The sequence below is a fragment of the Diadema antillarum genome, unplaced genomic scaffold (genome assembly GCF_040938485.1).
Source record: "Diadema antillarum isolate AM-2024a unplaced genomic scaffold, OU_Dant_1.0 seq00000131_RagTag, whole genome shotgun sequence".
NCBI lineage: Eukaryota > Metazoa > Echinodermata > Echinoidea > Diadematoida > Diadematidae > Diadema > Diadema antillarum.
Window position 1 is genome coordinate 584873 of NW_027271209.1, and position 19139 is coordinate 604011.

The 19139-nt window shown below is 37.7% G+C and overlaps 1 protein-coding gene across 1 annotated transcript; it reads right to left on the reverse strand.

The window, feature by feature from the left end:
- Positions 1-5543: 5543 nt before the first annotated feature.
- LOC139727459 (uncharacterized) lies at positions 5544-13658 on the reverse strand. Its single transcript, XM_071638432.1, has 6 exons — positions 13586-13658; positions 8506-8853; positions 7348-7764; positions 6659-6706; positions 6244-6305; positions 5544-5714 (listed from the first exon to the last, which is right to left on the reverse strand). The coding sequence occupies exons 1-6, from the start codon at positions 13656-13658 to the stop codon at positions 5544-5546; spliced, it is 1119 nt and encodes a 372-aa protein (XP_071494533.1).
- Positions 13659-19139: the final 5481 nt, after the last annotated feature.

Consider the following 19139-nt stretch of genomic DNA (forward strand, 5'->3'; position numbering starts at 1 on the left):
CACCTTGCTTTTCAATGAAGATGACATCTCTAGCAAACATAGATCCAAAAAGTGCGGTAATCGTAAACGATGCGCATTTATATTAGTCATGTTTCGTACCTCCTCATCAGAAAAGCCCAGATGCTAGAGATAACATTTCTGGCCATGCAAAATGGAAGTATCTTTCTTTTGCTCTATGCCATAAAACTAAACTTTTTTTTTCAATTGATTTTTCTCTTCATCTCGCAACTTAAATGCTAAAATCATAATTGGTGGAAAATAATATCTGACACCTCACAAAGTAGCAGTTATATCGACATTGAGCGTGCCAAGCTTGTCTAATATTTGTCATTTCTTCCCAGCTATTTCACTGACTTCGGACTGCGTAATACCAATCCCGAGGACGCCATAATTATACTGTTTGCAGTAGGCAGTGTAGGTCCTACAATACTACGTTATCGCCAGGCTGGGACACAACCTAATCCGCCTTGGGATGAACTCACAGTCTGGTTATGTGCAATGTCCCCCGACGTGTCACTATACAATTAAACCAGTTCTACGAAAAAACTTTGGGAGTAGACAATATTAGCTTTGTGGTATGTCCCTTTCTTGACTTGTTACTTGGGAAGTAAAGTTCCCTGGCCCAAGGGTTTACCAGTTCATAGTATTATAATGTACGAGAATGCATTACACGAGGGCTAACACGCATAAGGGCAGCAATATTAAAAACAATCATTTTTGTGAACCCAAGTTCATGTATTGTTTCCCTGTTCATATAAATACTTTGTGTTATACGTCAACTGTGCATGTGTTGTATATCAACTGTGTCATTTCCATGTGAATGTATGTTATGTTAATGTTATTGTCATTTCCAGTTAGCTGAATGATTAATGATGATAATAACAAAATAGATAATAATAGTAATAAAAGCTGGAAAGGCAACAATGACATTTTACCTGCGTAAAATGATGAATCAATCAAGAACCTTCACCCGACTCCGTTACGTGTGGTATTTCTTATCTCTTATCCACCCTTTATATACTTGATTTGAGTTTGGGTGATTGACACATGAATCTCTATAATTATGATATATAATCATGTATATATATATATATATATATATATATATATATATATATATAGCGGCGGCAATGGGCTAAAACTCCGAAACATGGCGGAGTGGTGTAAGGTAACTTATGTATTGACGACAAATCTTACACTGACATTAGACTGAGGACGTAGCTGTACTTGTTGCAAATAATCTTTTTGAGATTTCAATCACTCCCTCGAGTAGCAATGTAGGCCTATATGGTATAGGAATTTTGTTTTAATCTGGTTTCTATTGGCTCAAACACGATGAGAACTAAACGTCTACAAACTGCAGTACATTGCTTCAGATATACCAATCGTCAATGACTTGATTTATGCGAAGGAAGTAATTATCTCGCTATAGCAGCCAATGATTTATGATAATTGTCACTTTTTGCTATCACCTCAAGTTTAATCACATCTCAAATACTGTAGCATTTTTTCTGCTTACTTTCATTTTGAAATTAAATTTACGATGTGACATCGTTATGTGAAATCCTGAGCTTACTTTTCATAATTTATGCCCGGAGTTTAGTCATGCCAAAGTACTTTTTGTGTCACACGAAGGATTTTGAGAAGTCTGCGAATGTAATTTTTTTCCTCAAATTATGAGAAATTTTTATCCGAATAGAGCCCTTATAAGCCATTCTTGCGCAGTTCTGTGTAGTTCTCACAATTACAAATCTAGTGTATAAATGCAAACAATTCAATTAAAATTTCAATTATCACGGATGAAATGTTTCCAAGGGAGTTGATAACTATCTTCGGTTGAAGTCAGATTGATTCTCTTTTCTTTTTCTTTTTCTTTCTTTCATTTTTTTTTTGGGGGGGGGGGGGCTGTGTACACGTTTGTTGTGAATGTGTGTGTGTGTGTGTGAAACGTATTCGCATTTATTTTTATACTGTAATATGGTTAAGATTTTATGTGAAATTGTAATCTTCAGTTTGTATTATATTAATTAAGACATATGAATTACAGATTTGAATTATGTGAAACATCGAGTTACACAAATAGGTTGAAATGTGCAAACAGTTTGATTACTTTAATGAAATACATAATTTTTAGATCTTGGGGAGAAAAAAAAGATGCCTACCAAAGAAAAAAAAATATTACTGTCGAATTGATAGACGCTGAATAAATATTGATTAAGACTGAAAAATGCATATAATCTGGTAAAATGAATACATTTGAAAGAGTTTTAAAGTATAAGGCCGGGGAGGGGGTTCAATAGTTGAAATGGAGGGAAACGAGAGAGAGAGAGAGAGAGAGAGAGGGAGAGAAAGAGGGGGAGAGAGTGCAGGGAATGGGACAAAATAATGACTAGAGAACAGGGCTAGAGAACAGGGGCAGCTGCATAGACCTGCCGATGTGGATATAGGGGAGTGGGTTTATTTGGTTTATTAATACACGCATGCTGTATGTTTCCATTCTGTTTTGCTGTGTAATTGCTTCTTTTCTAATTTGATTATTAATCGCATAATTGAGATGTTATTCGTTTATACTATGAAAAAATAGGGTGTGAAAACACGAAAGATATAATTCTTTTGTTGTTTGTGTCTAATCATATTTGATAAGGCAGTAGCAGTTTTATAATATTGTTCTTGTGTTATTTGAATAGAAAGGAATGACTACTACAGAAAAAAAGTGTGTGCGTGTGTGTGTATTTCTTTTCTTACAAGTATACCGATATGCCACAAGTAGGCCTATCTGCTTTTTTTTCTGTCACTTAACTCCAACACGACTGTCTTGAGTTCATTTCAAGTCGTTGAATTGAAAAGGTGTTTTATTTATCGATATCTATCGCAGCATGTAATGCTTATTAAAGTAGTCCTCATAAACGGTGCTTGCCAGCACATTCACCTGACAGCAAAAGTGGAATGCACTCCAGTCAAAACAAAGCCATCGGGACCGGCGTTTTCTTTCGTTATAGCAGAAGAGTAAAGCATAGCTACTAAGATGTACAGATGATAATTTTTGGGCCTGAATCTTAACTTTGTTGAAGCCAGAATTTCATTACAAAAGCGTTCGTCGTAACATGAATGCACACTGCATTTGGCAATATCAATAGAAAATGATTATTAATACATTCAATGCAAAATATCAAAATGGATTTTTAACGAATGGTTAATTAATGGACCATATGTAAACCTAGCCTATACGTAACTATGCGGATCCTTTGTTTGAACTTGCCTGACGAATTTCATGAATTGTTAAGATAGGCAAATGCCTTTAAAAAACGAGTGAAATGCCTAACCAACTGAGAAAAAATAGGAAAGGTAATTTGCGTCCATGACCTAACTTCGAACTGACTTATCATGAATGACCTTGTATAAGCACAGTGTGAATCACGTTTCTTAATCATTTGAGTACAAAATTCTTTAAAAATTAGAGTATAAGTACCATGTACAAGACACATACACACAAACTTGTCACACGAATATATCATATTGTTACACACTACGAAAGAGAACACAGTGATTTATTTTTATTTATCTATTTATTTATTTCCAGCAATAGGTTGGATAACCCTTTCAGCACAGCTGATTTTCAAAGGGGTCCAGTTGACACACATACAAAATTCATATAAAAAACAACAACAGCGATAAATACACATTAAAACTTGTACAACATGGGTTTGAAATCATTGTAAGATTAAAATTGTGACTCACAGTCGACAAATTAATATAATTCATTAAAATTATTTCAGTAGATATGAAAGAATATTACACACACAATGACTTACAGTCGACATGTTAATGCCATACATTAAAAAAATGGCAGTAATAGAAATAGCCGGACAAAAAGACGATAGAAATATGCTCAGAGAACTCAACTAGGGTCTAACCAAAATACTAATTAACGACAACAAAATATGTGTTTGAGTGTGTGTGCATATGATATGGGAAAGGGATTTCCAAAACCGAAATCTTGGAACCGGTGACCAAACAATAAATAGAACAATACTTTATATAAAAGAAAGATATTGAGAATATTGCATATTAAAAGACAATGGTTTCCTACTATGTTGCAGGGAGGTCAAAATAAAGATGCCCAAGTGGCCTCCTCGTGTATCATTCAGCCGGAACTTTTTGAACTGATAAAAGTTCTTGTAATGTTGTCTTGTCCAATGGTTGTGAGAATATCTGGGTGAATCATACACTCCTTCTGAAATATATAAATTGGCGTTAATAACATGAATGAAGATGTGCATCATTGATTGGCTCCAAGCTATTTAATGGAACTCACTTTGTGGTTTTATGTGGTTTAGCAGAACTATTTTCAAGTGCTTTATTTATTGCTTCTGTGGACTGTGAAGTGCAAGATTCAACCTTTGTTCAACTCCATGCTCGTCACTTTCCTTGACAGTATACAGCTTGTGTCATCGGCAACCATAATAACATATCCTTCACTTAACACAAAAAGGTTAAGTTAATGACAACAATCACAATTGAGACTATAAGTGGATCAAGGATCGATCCCTGAGGCACATCAATCTTTGTTTTTGATGATGGCTGTGATCTACTGCCTTTGAAGTATCTCATTTGCTATCTCTCTGATTGGTAAGAGTGTAACCAGGTTTGTATCCAGCATGTTGTTGCTACGGATATTACTTTTAGATAAGATTTTAGCCATATGCCCATTGCGATTTGCGCCGGAGAATTAGCAAAAATTGATAGCGACCTGATTTTATGCGAACGAGGCCGATCTGGACGGGTTCACATTGGTTCCATGACATTTGCTCCTGCGACAATTACTCCCATGATATATCTGCATGCTAAGCCAAACGCAAATTCAACCCATAAACATAACCCTAACCCTAATCCTAATTCTTACATCAAACTAAACCTAAAACCCTCTAGCATAGAGCACAAGCTCCATGCTACGTATATTAGTAAGCAATTCTGCTTAGGAAGTTTGCGCGACCGAGGGTGGACGTCGCTAAACTTGTGAACAGGCCGGAAACCTTCCGACTGCTACCGACAGCACCCTGAGGGCGCGCCCCCTTTGATTTTTCTAAAAATGAAACAAATAAAATGAGAAAAAATGAAAGATTGTGCGTGCGCCTCCCCCCCCCCCCCCATCCCCCCTTAGTTTTCGATTGTAGTGGCACCAGAAAATTGAGCTGAAGCCTTTGCTTGTCAGTCGATGAAACCCTGAAGTGCAATCGCACGGGGGGGCCTTTTTTTCTTCTTTTTTTTTTTTTGCTTGTCAGGTGATTACAACCGGAAGTGGAACCAAATACATTTGCAGCCCCCCCCCCCCCCTTTACGGAGTTCCCCGATCAGCCCCTGCCAGTAGACGCGAATAACGGCGAGCAGGTGCGGCCGTTAGGTGCCCACTACCCTACTTTTCCACTGATCGGGGAGGGGGGGGGGGGGTCTCTCCATTTCTCTATAGATAGGCGCAGATCTCACAATCATGGGCATCTGGCTTCAGTCATGATTTACTGTATCAAATAAAGAAACAGGAGCGACTATACAATGTCCAGTACTTCGATGGCTCCTGCACTTGGGACATTTGTTCGCTTTTCCGATCTTTTCCCATTTCCATTTTCTTGCACGGGGGCGCCAATAGGAGTGATTCTATTGTAGCTTCTTTTTACAATAGACGCCACAATGATTACCAACCACAAGAATAGACACACCTGGAAAAAACGAAACAGGACAAAAAGAAAATTCTTTCTAAATACACTGTATTCTATAAGATGTCACGATGCTGCATGAAGGCACGAAGTACAATGCCAGAACGTGAATTGCAACAAATTAACAGAAAATAACGAAACTAGGTCTGAAAATGTTACTTAATATCTGAATAACGACAATGATAATATTAATAATGATGACATTTTTATAGCGCATATAACAAATGAATGTTCCGATGCGCTACATGTGATTGATATCAAAAGCCACACGCACGCACACACACACAAAATACACCACCAGCAACAATTATGCGATGTGATCCCACAGCAAAGTTTAAGCCAGCTTTCCTCTTACACCATACAGATACGTAGTAATTTAAATAAATCAATTAGATAGAGCACATGAGAGTGGTACTCACTGCCATTATCATGTTTAATCTCGTTATCTAAAACTATCAAATTGCAGAGGATATCTAAAGACTAACATCGTTAACCGCTTACCCGGTTTCTCGAGTTGCACATATACACTCACCAATACAATTATTGCTCCAAGTTTTACTGCACCAAGTTTAGGGATGTCATTCACCAATTGCTCTGTTGTTAAAAAAAAAGAAGAAGAAGAAGAAAAGAAGTGATAATAATGTTACACTGTCTCAAAGAGAAGAACTCTGCAGGACTGTAAATATACTATGTAGGTCACATTTTCGTAGAGAATTATTTAGAAGAGCTCACGAATTTGTTCCCACGATCTACCGGAAAACACGGCCAAACCTTGGCAATTTACCATCGTCATCACGAAATCACGAGAAAATAAGTTCAAAATAACATTCAAGATTCAGGCGCAGTGTCGCTACCATGTTAAACAAGGAATCTGCAACAAGAAACTCCTACATGAATATACATTGCTTGAACGACTAGTAACATTCATTTTTTTTTTTTTTACTTACTTGCAAATACTAGATGTGTGGGCTCGAGAATTTCTGATACTCCAGTCACTGGTCATGCAAATAGTGTCGGACGTTGTATCAATACCGGAGAAGCGGGAGAAAAGAACAAACAAACAAAGACTTGTCGGATCAATTAATGAAATCTTGCACTCCCTTCAATGCTAATATCAAGACATTTTCTATTTTGCTTTGCTTTGCTTAGCTTTGTTTTGTTTTGCTTTGCTTTGCTTTGATTTAATTTGATTTGATTAGATTAGATTTGATTTGATTTGGCAGAAGGCTGAATTAAAATAGGTGTATTATAGACTCTAGCTTATGCGAGACAGCTGAGATGGATTTCATTCGTCGGGAAATGGCTGAAACGAAGCAGACTGTGCGGTTCCGATGTGATGATCAAAGCCATGTCTTCTCATGGATGCAAATGACAAATAGCTTGAAAACTGTCATCGTATTGTCGTGAAATTGCAGAAGGTGTACCGCACTGCATTTAAAGTAACGTTCAATAAAAGGCTCGTAACACTATAAATTGTCCTCTGTCTTGTTTAATCGCAGCCTATAGTCCATGTTCCATACAAATTTGTGGTAGTTCTGAAATGTAATACCTGATTATATCGCTATGTCACAAACAATTTTGTTTGAACCGTTGATTTTGGGCGAAAATGGAAATAAAGCAAAACACTTTAGTTCACCTTCAGTCGTCGCCAGCTTGTCCACCGTTGTCGTGGAGGATGTCACGGATACTTCGGACGTTGTCATGGAGACTTCGGACGTTGACATGGAGACTTCGGAGGTTGCCAAGGATACTCCAGAGGTAGTCATGGATACATCGGAGATTGTCAAGGATACCTGGGAGGTTGTCAGGGATACTTCGGGGGTTGTTATGGAGACTTCAGAGGTTGCCAAGGATACTTCGGGGGTTGTCATTGAGACTTCGGAGGTTTCCAAGAATACTCCAGAGGTAGTCATGGATACATCGGAGGTTGTCAAGGATACCTGGGTGGTTGTCAGGGATACTTCGGGGGTTGTCATAGAGACTTCGGAGGTTGCTAAGGATACTTCGGGGGTTGTCATGGAGACTTCGAAGATCGTTTCTGTGGATAAGCTCTCTGCAGACATCAGGAAAAGATAAGGAGTGGATTATTTTGAAAGACTTTAAGAAATTAATGAAAAAATCCCCCCAAAACAACAAACATAATATAGGTCTATATATGCGCAGAGAGCGTCAAAGTTATGTCTAGATGGACAAGAACTTGATGGATCGTCTGGTTGACAACTCAGCTGCCATAAACTCCCCCCCCCCATTTATTTAAAAAAAAACACTTCGTAAGGTACTACAACGCTGCAAATATTTGCACGAAAGCTATAGTACACTCTCTAAATTTTTCCGATTGAGATGAGGGTCCAATTCAAAATTGGATTGAAAACCTTAATCGAACAGATTTAGATATCAATCTTTTCTCAGTCTAATTTTGGATTGGTCCCTCACTACAATCTTATCGATTAATTTCCAATCTAGGAAATTTAGAGAGTAAGGATCCCCATCTTTTTAGATTTCCCTCTGGATGAAAAAAAAAAAAGAAGACAATTCTGTAAATTCGTGTACGTACAAAATAATATAGGTCACCTCATCATTCAATACATAGATCGTTGGTATTGATTTGCCACTTTGTGAGAACTTACGGAGATCAGTAGACCTCATTATTTTCTTATTTCAGTTCCATAAGTTTGTGCTAACCTTTACTAATTCTGCATGATGTGTTTGATTTGGTTTACTGTAAGCCGGGATTCTGAACGGGCAATTCGAAGGTTGTGTGGTATTGCACACAGATAGTGAGTATCTCACTTACCAACTGTCAAAGACCTCTTGTGCCAGTTGTTGCAGACGCCGCTGGAAATCCTACAGACGGAGAAAAAGCCCGCGTCCGAAGCCCGCGCGTTCCGCACGAGAAAGGCACATATCGTACTGGCAGGGGGAAAGTCGCTCTTTTGACCCCTGACCTCGGGGTGAGGGAAGTCGTCGAACGTGTATTCAAGAAGTCTGCACCTGCCAGCAGGGTCGGCGTCGATGTCGCAGTCCGCGTCAGGGGTCTCCCAGAACAGGTGACGTGGGGAACATGTTACCCGGTAAAATACGAATGGAACAAGGACTTCTTCCCCCTCTATGGCCGTTAACGGGATGTTGAGGTCGAACACGGCTATAAAACAATGATATTGATGTAAAAATAGTTGATATACGGACAGATATTACATTGATTTCTGTGAAAGGTATCGTGATATGTTGTAATGAGTTGTGAGCACTACACTACAAACAGATGGAAAGGTGCTTTAAAAAAAAAAGTGACTCGATCTTGATCCTCATCATTATGCTGTACATCATACAGAAAGTGTTGTATTACGGACATGTACTGTCTAAGGCAAATTGTCTCATAGGGTATCATGATTTCTATTGCACTTGACTATATAATAGGCAGTTTTTTTTGTTTTTTGTTTTGTTTTTTGTTTTGTTTTTTTTTACACCAAGGAAGTTCCAAAGAAAGAATTCTTTGTGTAAAGAAGCCGGGTGAGGCGAACACATGTTCGTACTGTGCATGTCTACGGTGACTTCTCATGTACTTTACAGACAACGATACATGGTCCGGAGCCGAAATTCTGACGGGGGTAAGTATGGTTCCAATTGCTAACCAGGCAGCTGAGATTCGCAGACCATCGGATACCCTTCTACGCCTTTCAGGAGAAAGAACCTTAAAGGACAAGTTCACCTTCATAAACATAAGGATTGAGAGAATGCAGCAATATTAGTAGAACATATCAGTGAAAGGTTGAGGAAAATTGGACAATCGATGAAAAAGTCATGAATTTTAAAAATTTTTGTGTTGGAACTGCTGGACGAGGAGACTACTACAGCTTGTGATGTCATATGAGTACAACAGTATAAAGAAAATGTAAAGAAAATCCAACATATTTTCATTTCTTTTCACATAACAAAAGAGCATTTGACTTGCCTCTTTCTAAAGGCAGGGGGAATAATATTACCCATAACATATGTCAGTAACGAGTCAAGGGAATGTGTACTTTTTTCAAAAGATGGAATTTTGTGAAATTCTCTTTATATTTTCCTTATATTGTTGTACGCATGTGACATCGTACACTGCAGTAGTCTTCTCATCCAGCGGTTACTGCTCAAAAACTTCAAAAAATCATAACTTTTGAACGGATTGTCCGATTTTCCTCAAACTTTCAATGACGTGTTCTACTAATATTGCTACATTTTCTCAATCCTTATGTTTATGAAGGTGAACTTGTCCTTTAAAGAGGAATATTCGAGGCCAGTGGTGTCATTAGAAAGAGTAAGATTTGACAAGTAAAACAGTGAAAATTTGATAAATATCGAATGAAAATTAGAAAGGTTATACAATTGTGAAGTTTCGCTAATTTCTGCAAAACGGAATTCTTGTGTAGTTGATATGAATATGCAAATGAGTGATCTGATGATGTCATCACCTCAAAATTTTTCATTTATCGTGTACAAAATAATGACGAATATTCCATTTGAACTGTTATGAAATATGTAAAACATATAGCAACACGAAAACTAGTTGAATAACTTCAAAATAATGATCAGTCAGATATATCAAGATTTGAGACTGTGGCATAATTGCATTCGAAATTTCAACATTTCTTGTAGACCTACAAACTAAATGGCAAGTTGTGAGGGAATGACATCATCACCTCACTATTTGCATATTCATATTGACTGTTCAAGAACTGTTTTATGATTAAATAGTGAAACTGCAAATTTTTATAAAGTCCTTATTTTTCATCCGATTTTGATCACATTTGCATTGTTGTGGTTAGATAAAATTTTATTCCTGTTTTACATCCTTGCTTCCAACTGCACTAGATTCCCCTTTATTACATGCTCAACTTACACCGGATGACCCCAAGCGCTCGAGCCGGAGAAAAAACAGAAATTCGGTGTTTTCGTCGACGCGACAACACGTCCATCGAAATATACCAACGCGGCGAGGCTGCTCCTGCGCTCTCGCGCGAGCGGTATGATCCCACATGGCGTCGCTGTCGCTTGCATTTGCCCCCGACTTTCAGCGGGACGATGATTTGGTGATCGACAGCGTGATGTTTCAAGAAGGCCCAGATCTTGCTCCCTCCCCTTTTTTTCCTTTTCTTCGAGAAGTTGGCCGCGAGATTAAAGGGATTGGATAGTATTGGTTGAGATGAAGATTCAGCTTTTAACTTTATGCGAGATACTCAGCAACCACTTTATCAAAATGTAAAAGGTCCTGTTTACCCTTAGGAACAGTGATTTAAAACATGTTAAAGATATCACATTTGATGCATAGGTTTAGGTAGGTTGTATGACAAAACATCCTACCATGTAAAATTTTTGCAATTAAGCTTATAAATATAAGGAAATATCAGTATTTTTCTCATTAAACCATAACTGTAAAGGGTTTAATCTGGAAACAGTTTTATTATAACTATTATTCACATTTTGTTTAACTAACAATACTTAACATCGATTACGGATTCAGATTTTTACAGTGGTTGTTTCTATCCCTAACTCACATTTTAGACCTACACGTATTTTAAAGCACTAATGCTGGGTTTTTGTTTCTTCTGCGAATGGTAAATCATGCCTTCGAAGAGCATATACACTTTTTAGAAGATTTCAAAATCTACATGATGAAAATCGGTTTTGAAGTGGCTGACATGTCTACAAACAAAGCAAAACAAAGCGATCCTCTATACTAAAAGGTGCGTCCCACCGTTTATTAGGGCAGTGTAGGATCGCTTTGTTTTGAATATTTCAGCCATTTCAAATCCACCTTTAGACATATAAACTTTCAATTCCTCTTAGAATCATATACTCTTTCATATTTCATAAGAGGTTTCTCATTACCAAAAAAAAAAAAAATCGTCCTCAAATAACGTTGGAAATCTAAAGCCCAATCTCAACAGAAAAACAATACAAAACACTATCCTCTAGGATACGGAACGCATCAGTGAGAGGTACGTATAAATGACATCACCCAACTCCCTAAAGACCTACGCGATGATGATTGACGCACATATCTGGAGTACTCAACTGGGCCACACACAACAACTTACTTGCTCATGACATTGAATTAGCTCTATCACTTCTCGCGAAGGGAGGGGGGGGGGGAGATATTACCACTATAAGCACATGGGAATGTTACATATCAAGTTTGGTGAAGATAGGTACTGCGCTGGGGTTTTCAAGAAGAGTCTAAAGTTTAGTCACGACGAACAATGACTGATGTCAGGCAGAGTCGTGCAATTGGGTCTGGTGAGCTAAAAGTGCTGGAGACGCAATCAAATTATCCACCTGAAGGAGCACTTCTCTTTCATAAAAAAGAAGGAAAAAGAAACGATAGATCATCACTATCAACTTGTGTGTAGTGTTGCTGATTCAATGGATCATTTATTTTCAACCTCCTGTTTGTATAACTAATCCGTAATGACATTTATCCGTGTATGCACGTCCGTGACATCTGATCTCCTTATAGCTGCTGGAGTGTTTGCGGAAACCTTACCCGTTGGGATTTTAATTTGTCGCGATAGACTGTGATTTATGAATTGTTCTCTGAAACAGGTGATGATGGGTTTGGTACGCTTCGATAAATGAACTCTCAAAAAACTTTGATTTTGCTCCGATTTTTTTTAAAGACTAATAATGCAAGCCAGGCAACCGAGAATCAAGCATTTATCTGTAACGGAATTCACTCTTGGTAAACTATTATTATTTAAGTTCAACTGATTGTATTTCAAAACTGATTACATTGTAAATGCTTTAATTGTTTTAACTTTTTTAAAGTCTTTTTCAATCCTTGAAATTGTTTAGATTCTGATGACATTACAATGAAACATCTTAGTTTTAATGGAATATTATTACCACAAAGCGTAGCGATCATTTACGGTAACGTCTTGACGTACCTGAAATCGCCTCTATGTAACAATAACATGAGATTTCTGTTCGCCTTTCCTAGTTGCTCTTTTCCATTTCTCACGTACACTGCATACGGTTTGGATTAGTTACACGTACTGGTATGTGTTTATCAATGTGTCATATCAAGCTTGTGTGCACCTGCTAATTTTTCCTCTTTTTTGTCTGTTTTTGGTTTTTTGGTATGTATAATTATGTACGATGATTATTATTGTTTTTGTGAAAGGATGGAAATAAAAAAAAAATGAAAGATTAAAAAAAAAAAATGTGTCATATCAAGTATATAATATATGATCCCCCACCTCCCTCCCGGCTCGGAGGGGAAAATGAACCAAATCCAGAGATCAAAATTCCAAAAATTCCTGCTAGTTGTGAATGATGTCATTTTGAAAAGTAGAAACATTGGCCCGGAATTTCCCCTCGACTTCGAAAGTAGGATTTACAGCTACCCTATATCTAGGGTTGACATGAAAGCTCACCCGAGATGGCTAGGGGTGCGCATTGACACTGGTTGAGCAGTGTCACTGACGGTTTATTTATCTATTTATTATTTTGTTTTATTTTATTTTATTTTATTTTATTTTATTTTATTTTATTTTATTTTATTTTATTTTACTTTTTTATTATTTTTGGGGGTGGGGGGTTCTCTAAGCCAAAAATAGCCTGCGAAAGGCCAGCAAAAAAAAAAACAAAACAAAACAAAACAAAACAAAACAAAAACAGAAAAAATGGGTTCCGACACCTTAGCAGTCGTGAAAGGGGGTGCTTTCAAAGGGAAAGAAGGAGCATAATGTGAACACTCTGAGTCGGGCGTAGCCTCCCATATAAAGACAGACTTTCCCCGGATGTGAGCTTGACACGTAAGATAATAATAAAAACAAAAACAGAAGCAAGCAAACAAACAAACAAACAACAAACAAACAAAAACAACCTGTTCAGCTCACCTGCAAAAACCTGTGTGCGAGTCAACCACAGCATCGGGGTAAGCAGGAAGCCAAATGACAGTACTCGACCCATGATCTAATACACAGCAAGTTTTATCTCGCTAGTATCCTGTGTAGAATAGATCCAGACACTAAAATAACTACAACAACGCAAGGAACTTGATGATGGGGGCGGGGAGTTAACCAAGGTTGTTGTTTTTTCCTAGGTTAACGATACTCTCCTATATTAAGTAGAACTCTGTCATTATTGTTATCCTAGCTTGTCAAGGTGTCCATATCTATACGCCATGTCCCAGAGGGACATTGTGTGGCCAAACATATTATCCAAGGATGAAAGAACCAGGTAACATTAAATTGAACCCCAGACTCAACTGGTCTGTTTTACAAATCCAGAGCCATTTCAAATATACTGTGGTACTCATGTATTATAGGAAAATAAAGCTCAGACGTTTGTTTGCGGATGTACGCTTTTACAGTGCAGTGCAATAATGCATTCTAATTTGTCTGTACATGCATTAAACAATTCGTTACTTGACTGTAAGCTCAGCGTGTTGCGGGAAACAGTCTATATTCGCAATAATTTCGAATCATGGGGGACTATCATTATAAAGTCTTCAGATTTCTGCGAGATTACAGGAACTGTACAGCACTGGTGGAGGTGAAGATTCGGCTTGTAACGTTTTGCGAGATAATTAGAACCACTCTATGAAATATTAAAGAGCATACAATTCTTTGGGGAAGCAAAAGTTTATTTGATGAAAATAGGTTTTGAAATGACTGAGATATCTAAAAACATGGAAGACAAAGAGATACTAAAAAAAAGTCGTGGCCTGTCAATTTTACAAGGATCGCTCTTTCTTTTCTTTTTTTTTTTGTACCTCGGCCATTTCAGGGCCAATTTTCATCAAATAAACGTTGAATACTTCTTGAAATTACATGCTCTTCAATATTTCATAAGGGGTTTCTCATTATATCACCAAATATGTTATAAACCTGAATCCTAACCTCAACCAGTACTGTACAGTCCTCAAGCAAAGGGTGCAAATCAAAGAAGCAAATAAAAAAACATTACAGAAAGCTACAGATAATCGTATGATTTTATCAAGAACTGCACTTCAATTTTGATCTCTTATACTTTCTTCTATATCGATGTTGTCATCCTAGAAGCTCGACGAAGAGCAATATGTGACCGCAACCTTTCCATAACTTACCGCAAGAACGACTTTTTTAGAGTAGGTTGTGCCCGCAGGTATAGGTTAAGTCACAATATCCGAGAGATCTTGTCTTCGATCCTTACACTGGTAGCTCTCTCCCCCAATTGCTCCCTTTCCCCCGGAAAATGTGGCTTTTGTATACATCTCGGGGATTTTCCACTTTTTTATAGCTTCAGTGAGGCGGATGTGTCGCTCCCCATCCTTGCCCCCTCCTCGTCTACAAGGAATCCTCCCAGGGGGTTGCCGCGCCGCTATGCGACTACATCGCCTGTCTCATTTTGCACCTGCCCTATTTTCGTATCATCTTCAGACTATGACAAGGTTGGGATTTCCAAAAAGGGAGTTATATTTTTCGACTTATTTCACAACTACAGGGAGAATTCATTGAGTGACGTTTTAAGTGAAAATGACCTGGGGAACTACAACAAATGTCGCTGGTTCTCGGAAATGCAATCAAATAATGATTAAAAAACAAAAAACAAAAAACAAGCCCGGTAGATATTTCTACCTGATAAACTTATTCCCTTTATACGTTTGTTCGCCCTAACTATAGATTATGTTATTATGTTTATCAGTGCAAATGGAAACATGAAAGGGGCTGCTCAATAGATGATTTCTTTCATTGCCATCGTGCACTAAGCAGGCCCGTTTGTAATAACCAGATTTTGTTTGCTTGTTTGTTTGTTTTTGTTTGCTTGTTTGCTTGTTTGTTTGTTTTTCGGGGGGGGGGGGGTCAAAATTGAAAATAGTGGCCTTTCAACCTGGGTCCCGTTTCATAAAACTTGTTATTAGTAATAACTGCCATAGATTATTTCCATGACAAATTTGGTCTCAGCCAATCAGATGCAAGAAACTCAGTAGCTTATAGCAACTATCGTAACTTGTTGTTGAAACAATTTTTATGAAACGGGGCCGTAGGTGTCAACTTGGACGTGAACAAGACACTGAAGGCGAATATACGCGTAATATACGCGTTTATTTCGGTAACCTCTCCGCATGTTCTTGAAGACTCCATTCACTGTCTTCATTACCCCTAAACACTTCTAGGCATTTCCACACTTTCGGGAGAGGGCAAAATTTTCGCGGCCATTTTTTGTTTGTTTGTTTTGTTTTTTTTTTGATCGAGACCAAATATGGAAGAGAAGATGAACTCTCTGACACTTTCGGCAGTTTGTCTGCATTGTCGCGAGGGCATCGTCGGGGCATTCCCCCCTTTCTGTAACACATCCGCCTCAGATTTTGCTCTATTTTCAACCCTCCGCACAAAACTTTCACTTGGTGGGTATGGGAGACAACGATCCTGAACAATGGCCAGGATTTGAATGCTCTATTACATTGTCATGAGAAATTCCACTATCACAGCTAGTCTTTTTTTTTTCATCCTCAAATGTAGTGTATGCAAACACATGAAAACAACTGCTAACTTTTTCATGTGCATGCATTTTAACCCTTTACCATGAATTCAGACTAGCAGTACCCAGGACAATCGATCATGAATTATCAACAGAGCATTCATGTGCCTTGGAGCAACCAGGGAGGTGGAAACAGACTAGAAGCCTAGTTAGCCAGAGCTCTGAAAAGGTGGTATTCGTGGTATTCATGTCTATTGTTCAAGGTCATTGTGAGAACACACTCGCATACACATCATTGGTTCCTGTGTAAAGTTCAACTTTGTACAGAGGGTTCAAATTTGACCAAAATCTGAAGCTTGACTTTAAAATTAATCATGGATTTAATGAAAATGATTCATACTCTCAAATTCAAATCACCTTCAACTAAATTGTACACTATTAAGCTATTACTCACATCAATGACAATGTTATCTGATGTTTATTTTTGAACTATTAAAGGGGAAATCTAGTCCAAATATAAGTTAGTCTGATAAGAAAGAGTAAAATATTACAAGTTCAACGGTAAAATTTTGATCGAAATCGGGTGAAAAATAACGGAAGTTATGATATTTTGAAGTTTCGCTAAGTTTTGAGAAAACAGTTCTTGAACGGTCAATATGAATATGCAAATGACAAAGTGAGCATGTCATCCCCTCACAACTTGTCATATAGTTTGTACATAAAATTGTGAAATTTCCAGTTTTTCATTCAAACGTAATTATGCCCGAGGCTCATATCCTGATATAGTGACTGATCATTAATATGAAGTTACACCTTGTATTCAACCACGAACGACATCATGTTTCAGACTTCAATGACAGAAACATTAAATTTTCCTCATTTTTTTGTACACGATCAATGGAAAATTTTGAGGTTGTGACATGGTCAGCTTACTCATTTGCATATTCATATCCACTGTACAAGAACTGTTTTGTAAAAATTAGCAAAACTTCAAAATTTCATAACTTCCATATTTTTCATCCGATTTGAATTGAATCTTTACTTTTGAACTTGCAAGATTTTACTCTATTTTTATTAGACTAACTTATTTTTTGACTAAATTTCCCCTTCAAGGGTCAAAAGTGGGAATTTTTTTTTGTAACACCTAGTACTACATGATGTGAAATTACATGAATTGCCTTGAATGTCCCTTTAAACTTGCTCCGTTATACAGTCACTTTGCTCGACCAAACCATTGTTTTATCAATGGACATGCGAACATGAAATGGATTTGATGATTTATTTCATTACTACCGGTGCACTATTAAACAGGCCCGTAACTAGGATTTTATTATTATTATTATCATTTTTTCCTATCACAAAACAACTTCCAGGCACATCTATACTCAATACGCATGAGATTCGTAAAAGAAATGTCGAAGGACACGACATTTCGCACAGTTTTTCTTTTCTCGCGTCTGCCGCGAAAAGAATGCAGAAAAAACGTAATCTACCCCCGCTAACTTTCATACTCTAGTAGACGCTAGCCATTTCAGTCCACCCCAAAGAAGAAGAAGAAGAAGAAGAAGAAGAAGAAGAAGAAGAAGAAAATCGTGCACAACGGTTCGAGCGTTTGTATTTATGAATTAAAATTCAACGACGGTGTATAGTGCACACATGGGGGGGGGGGGATGTGAAAAATCGTCAATCAAAAGGTAAAACAATATTTTGGTTATCTTAAAATTTGCAAAGAAACTTAAAAAAAAGAATGGCAAACTATTTTTTCTAAATTGCTGCAAGATTTTTCTCATTAACTGATCAAATTATTTGGAAATAATTCATAACATCGAAACGCAGCGACAGAGAAGGAGGAGGGTGGGGAAGGGATGTGATATCCCCCCCCCCCTCCCATGAGAGAAAGAGCATTTTGCGTTTTAGAATTTGAATTCAACTCTCTCGTGCACATTTCAGTGGAATATTAGATTTTTTTTTTCAATCAAAAAACGTAAGACCATATATATGTTTTCTTATTACCATTACAAACAAAACAACCAAATTCTATACTTGTTGCATGACTTTATCATTTAATGCTCAGATTATTTAAAAATGTCATGTTTAAACGTAGTAAGGCTGTGGAAAGGAGCTGTCCTCCCTCCCACACAAGGAGCGTTTGCTTTTGTAAAATTTAAATTCAGCGACCTGGTGCCCATGTTTGGGAAATATTTGGAACATTTTCAATAAGAAAACGTTAGAAGACAGGTTTGCCGTTAATTTAAGTTGCACTCCCCAAAACGCACATTCACTTACACACACACAAGACTAAATTGTTTCATTGTTGGCGTGTAATGAAAATAAACAACGGGGATGGGATTACCTTTTGCATTACATTATAATAGCTGGCTTCACGGAAGCCAGCTATGGCTGACAGTGCAAATATGAATTATGATTGTAAAAGTGGCAAAGTGGTTGTCCAACCTCTCGGTTATTCAACCTCAATACTGCCTAACGAAAGAGATATGAAAACTACGCTTTTCTCTGAACCTCTCATAATGATACCGGTATTTTAACCTCATAACGACAATATTAGCCTGTCTCATTCAAGTGTCATCCGGGCTTCCCCCTCCCCCCCTCCCCCCCCCCCTCAAAAAAAAAAAGTTAATGCTCCAGATTCGTGGTAGAACCAGGGAGGTGGAAGAGCCCTGATAGAACGTGAATATACATATATACAGTCTTGTTATTTTAAAGCTCCCCTAAGTGGGGAGGAATGCACGGACGGCTAAGGAATATTGGCATAGTTGACTTATTGGGAAATTTCGATTAAATGCCATGACATCAAGTCAAGCACCCCAAACAAGACATTGACAAGGAAAATTAGAAATTACGCCGTGCGTAATATATGTCCCCGCCGGAAGATAGTATTTTGTAGCAAATGTACAATATAGGTCAAAAATCAAGGTCAAAGGTCAAAGAAGTCAAAAAGTCAAAATTCTGTGTAGAAGTTTTGAAGCC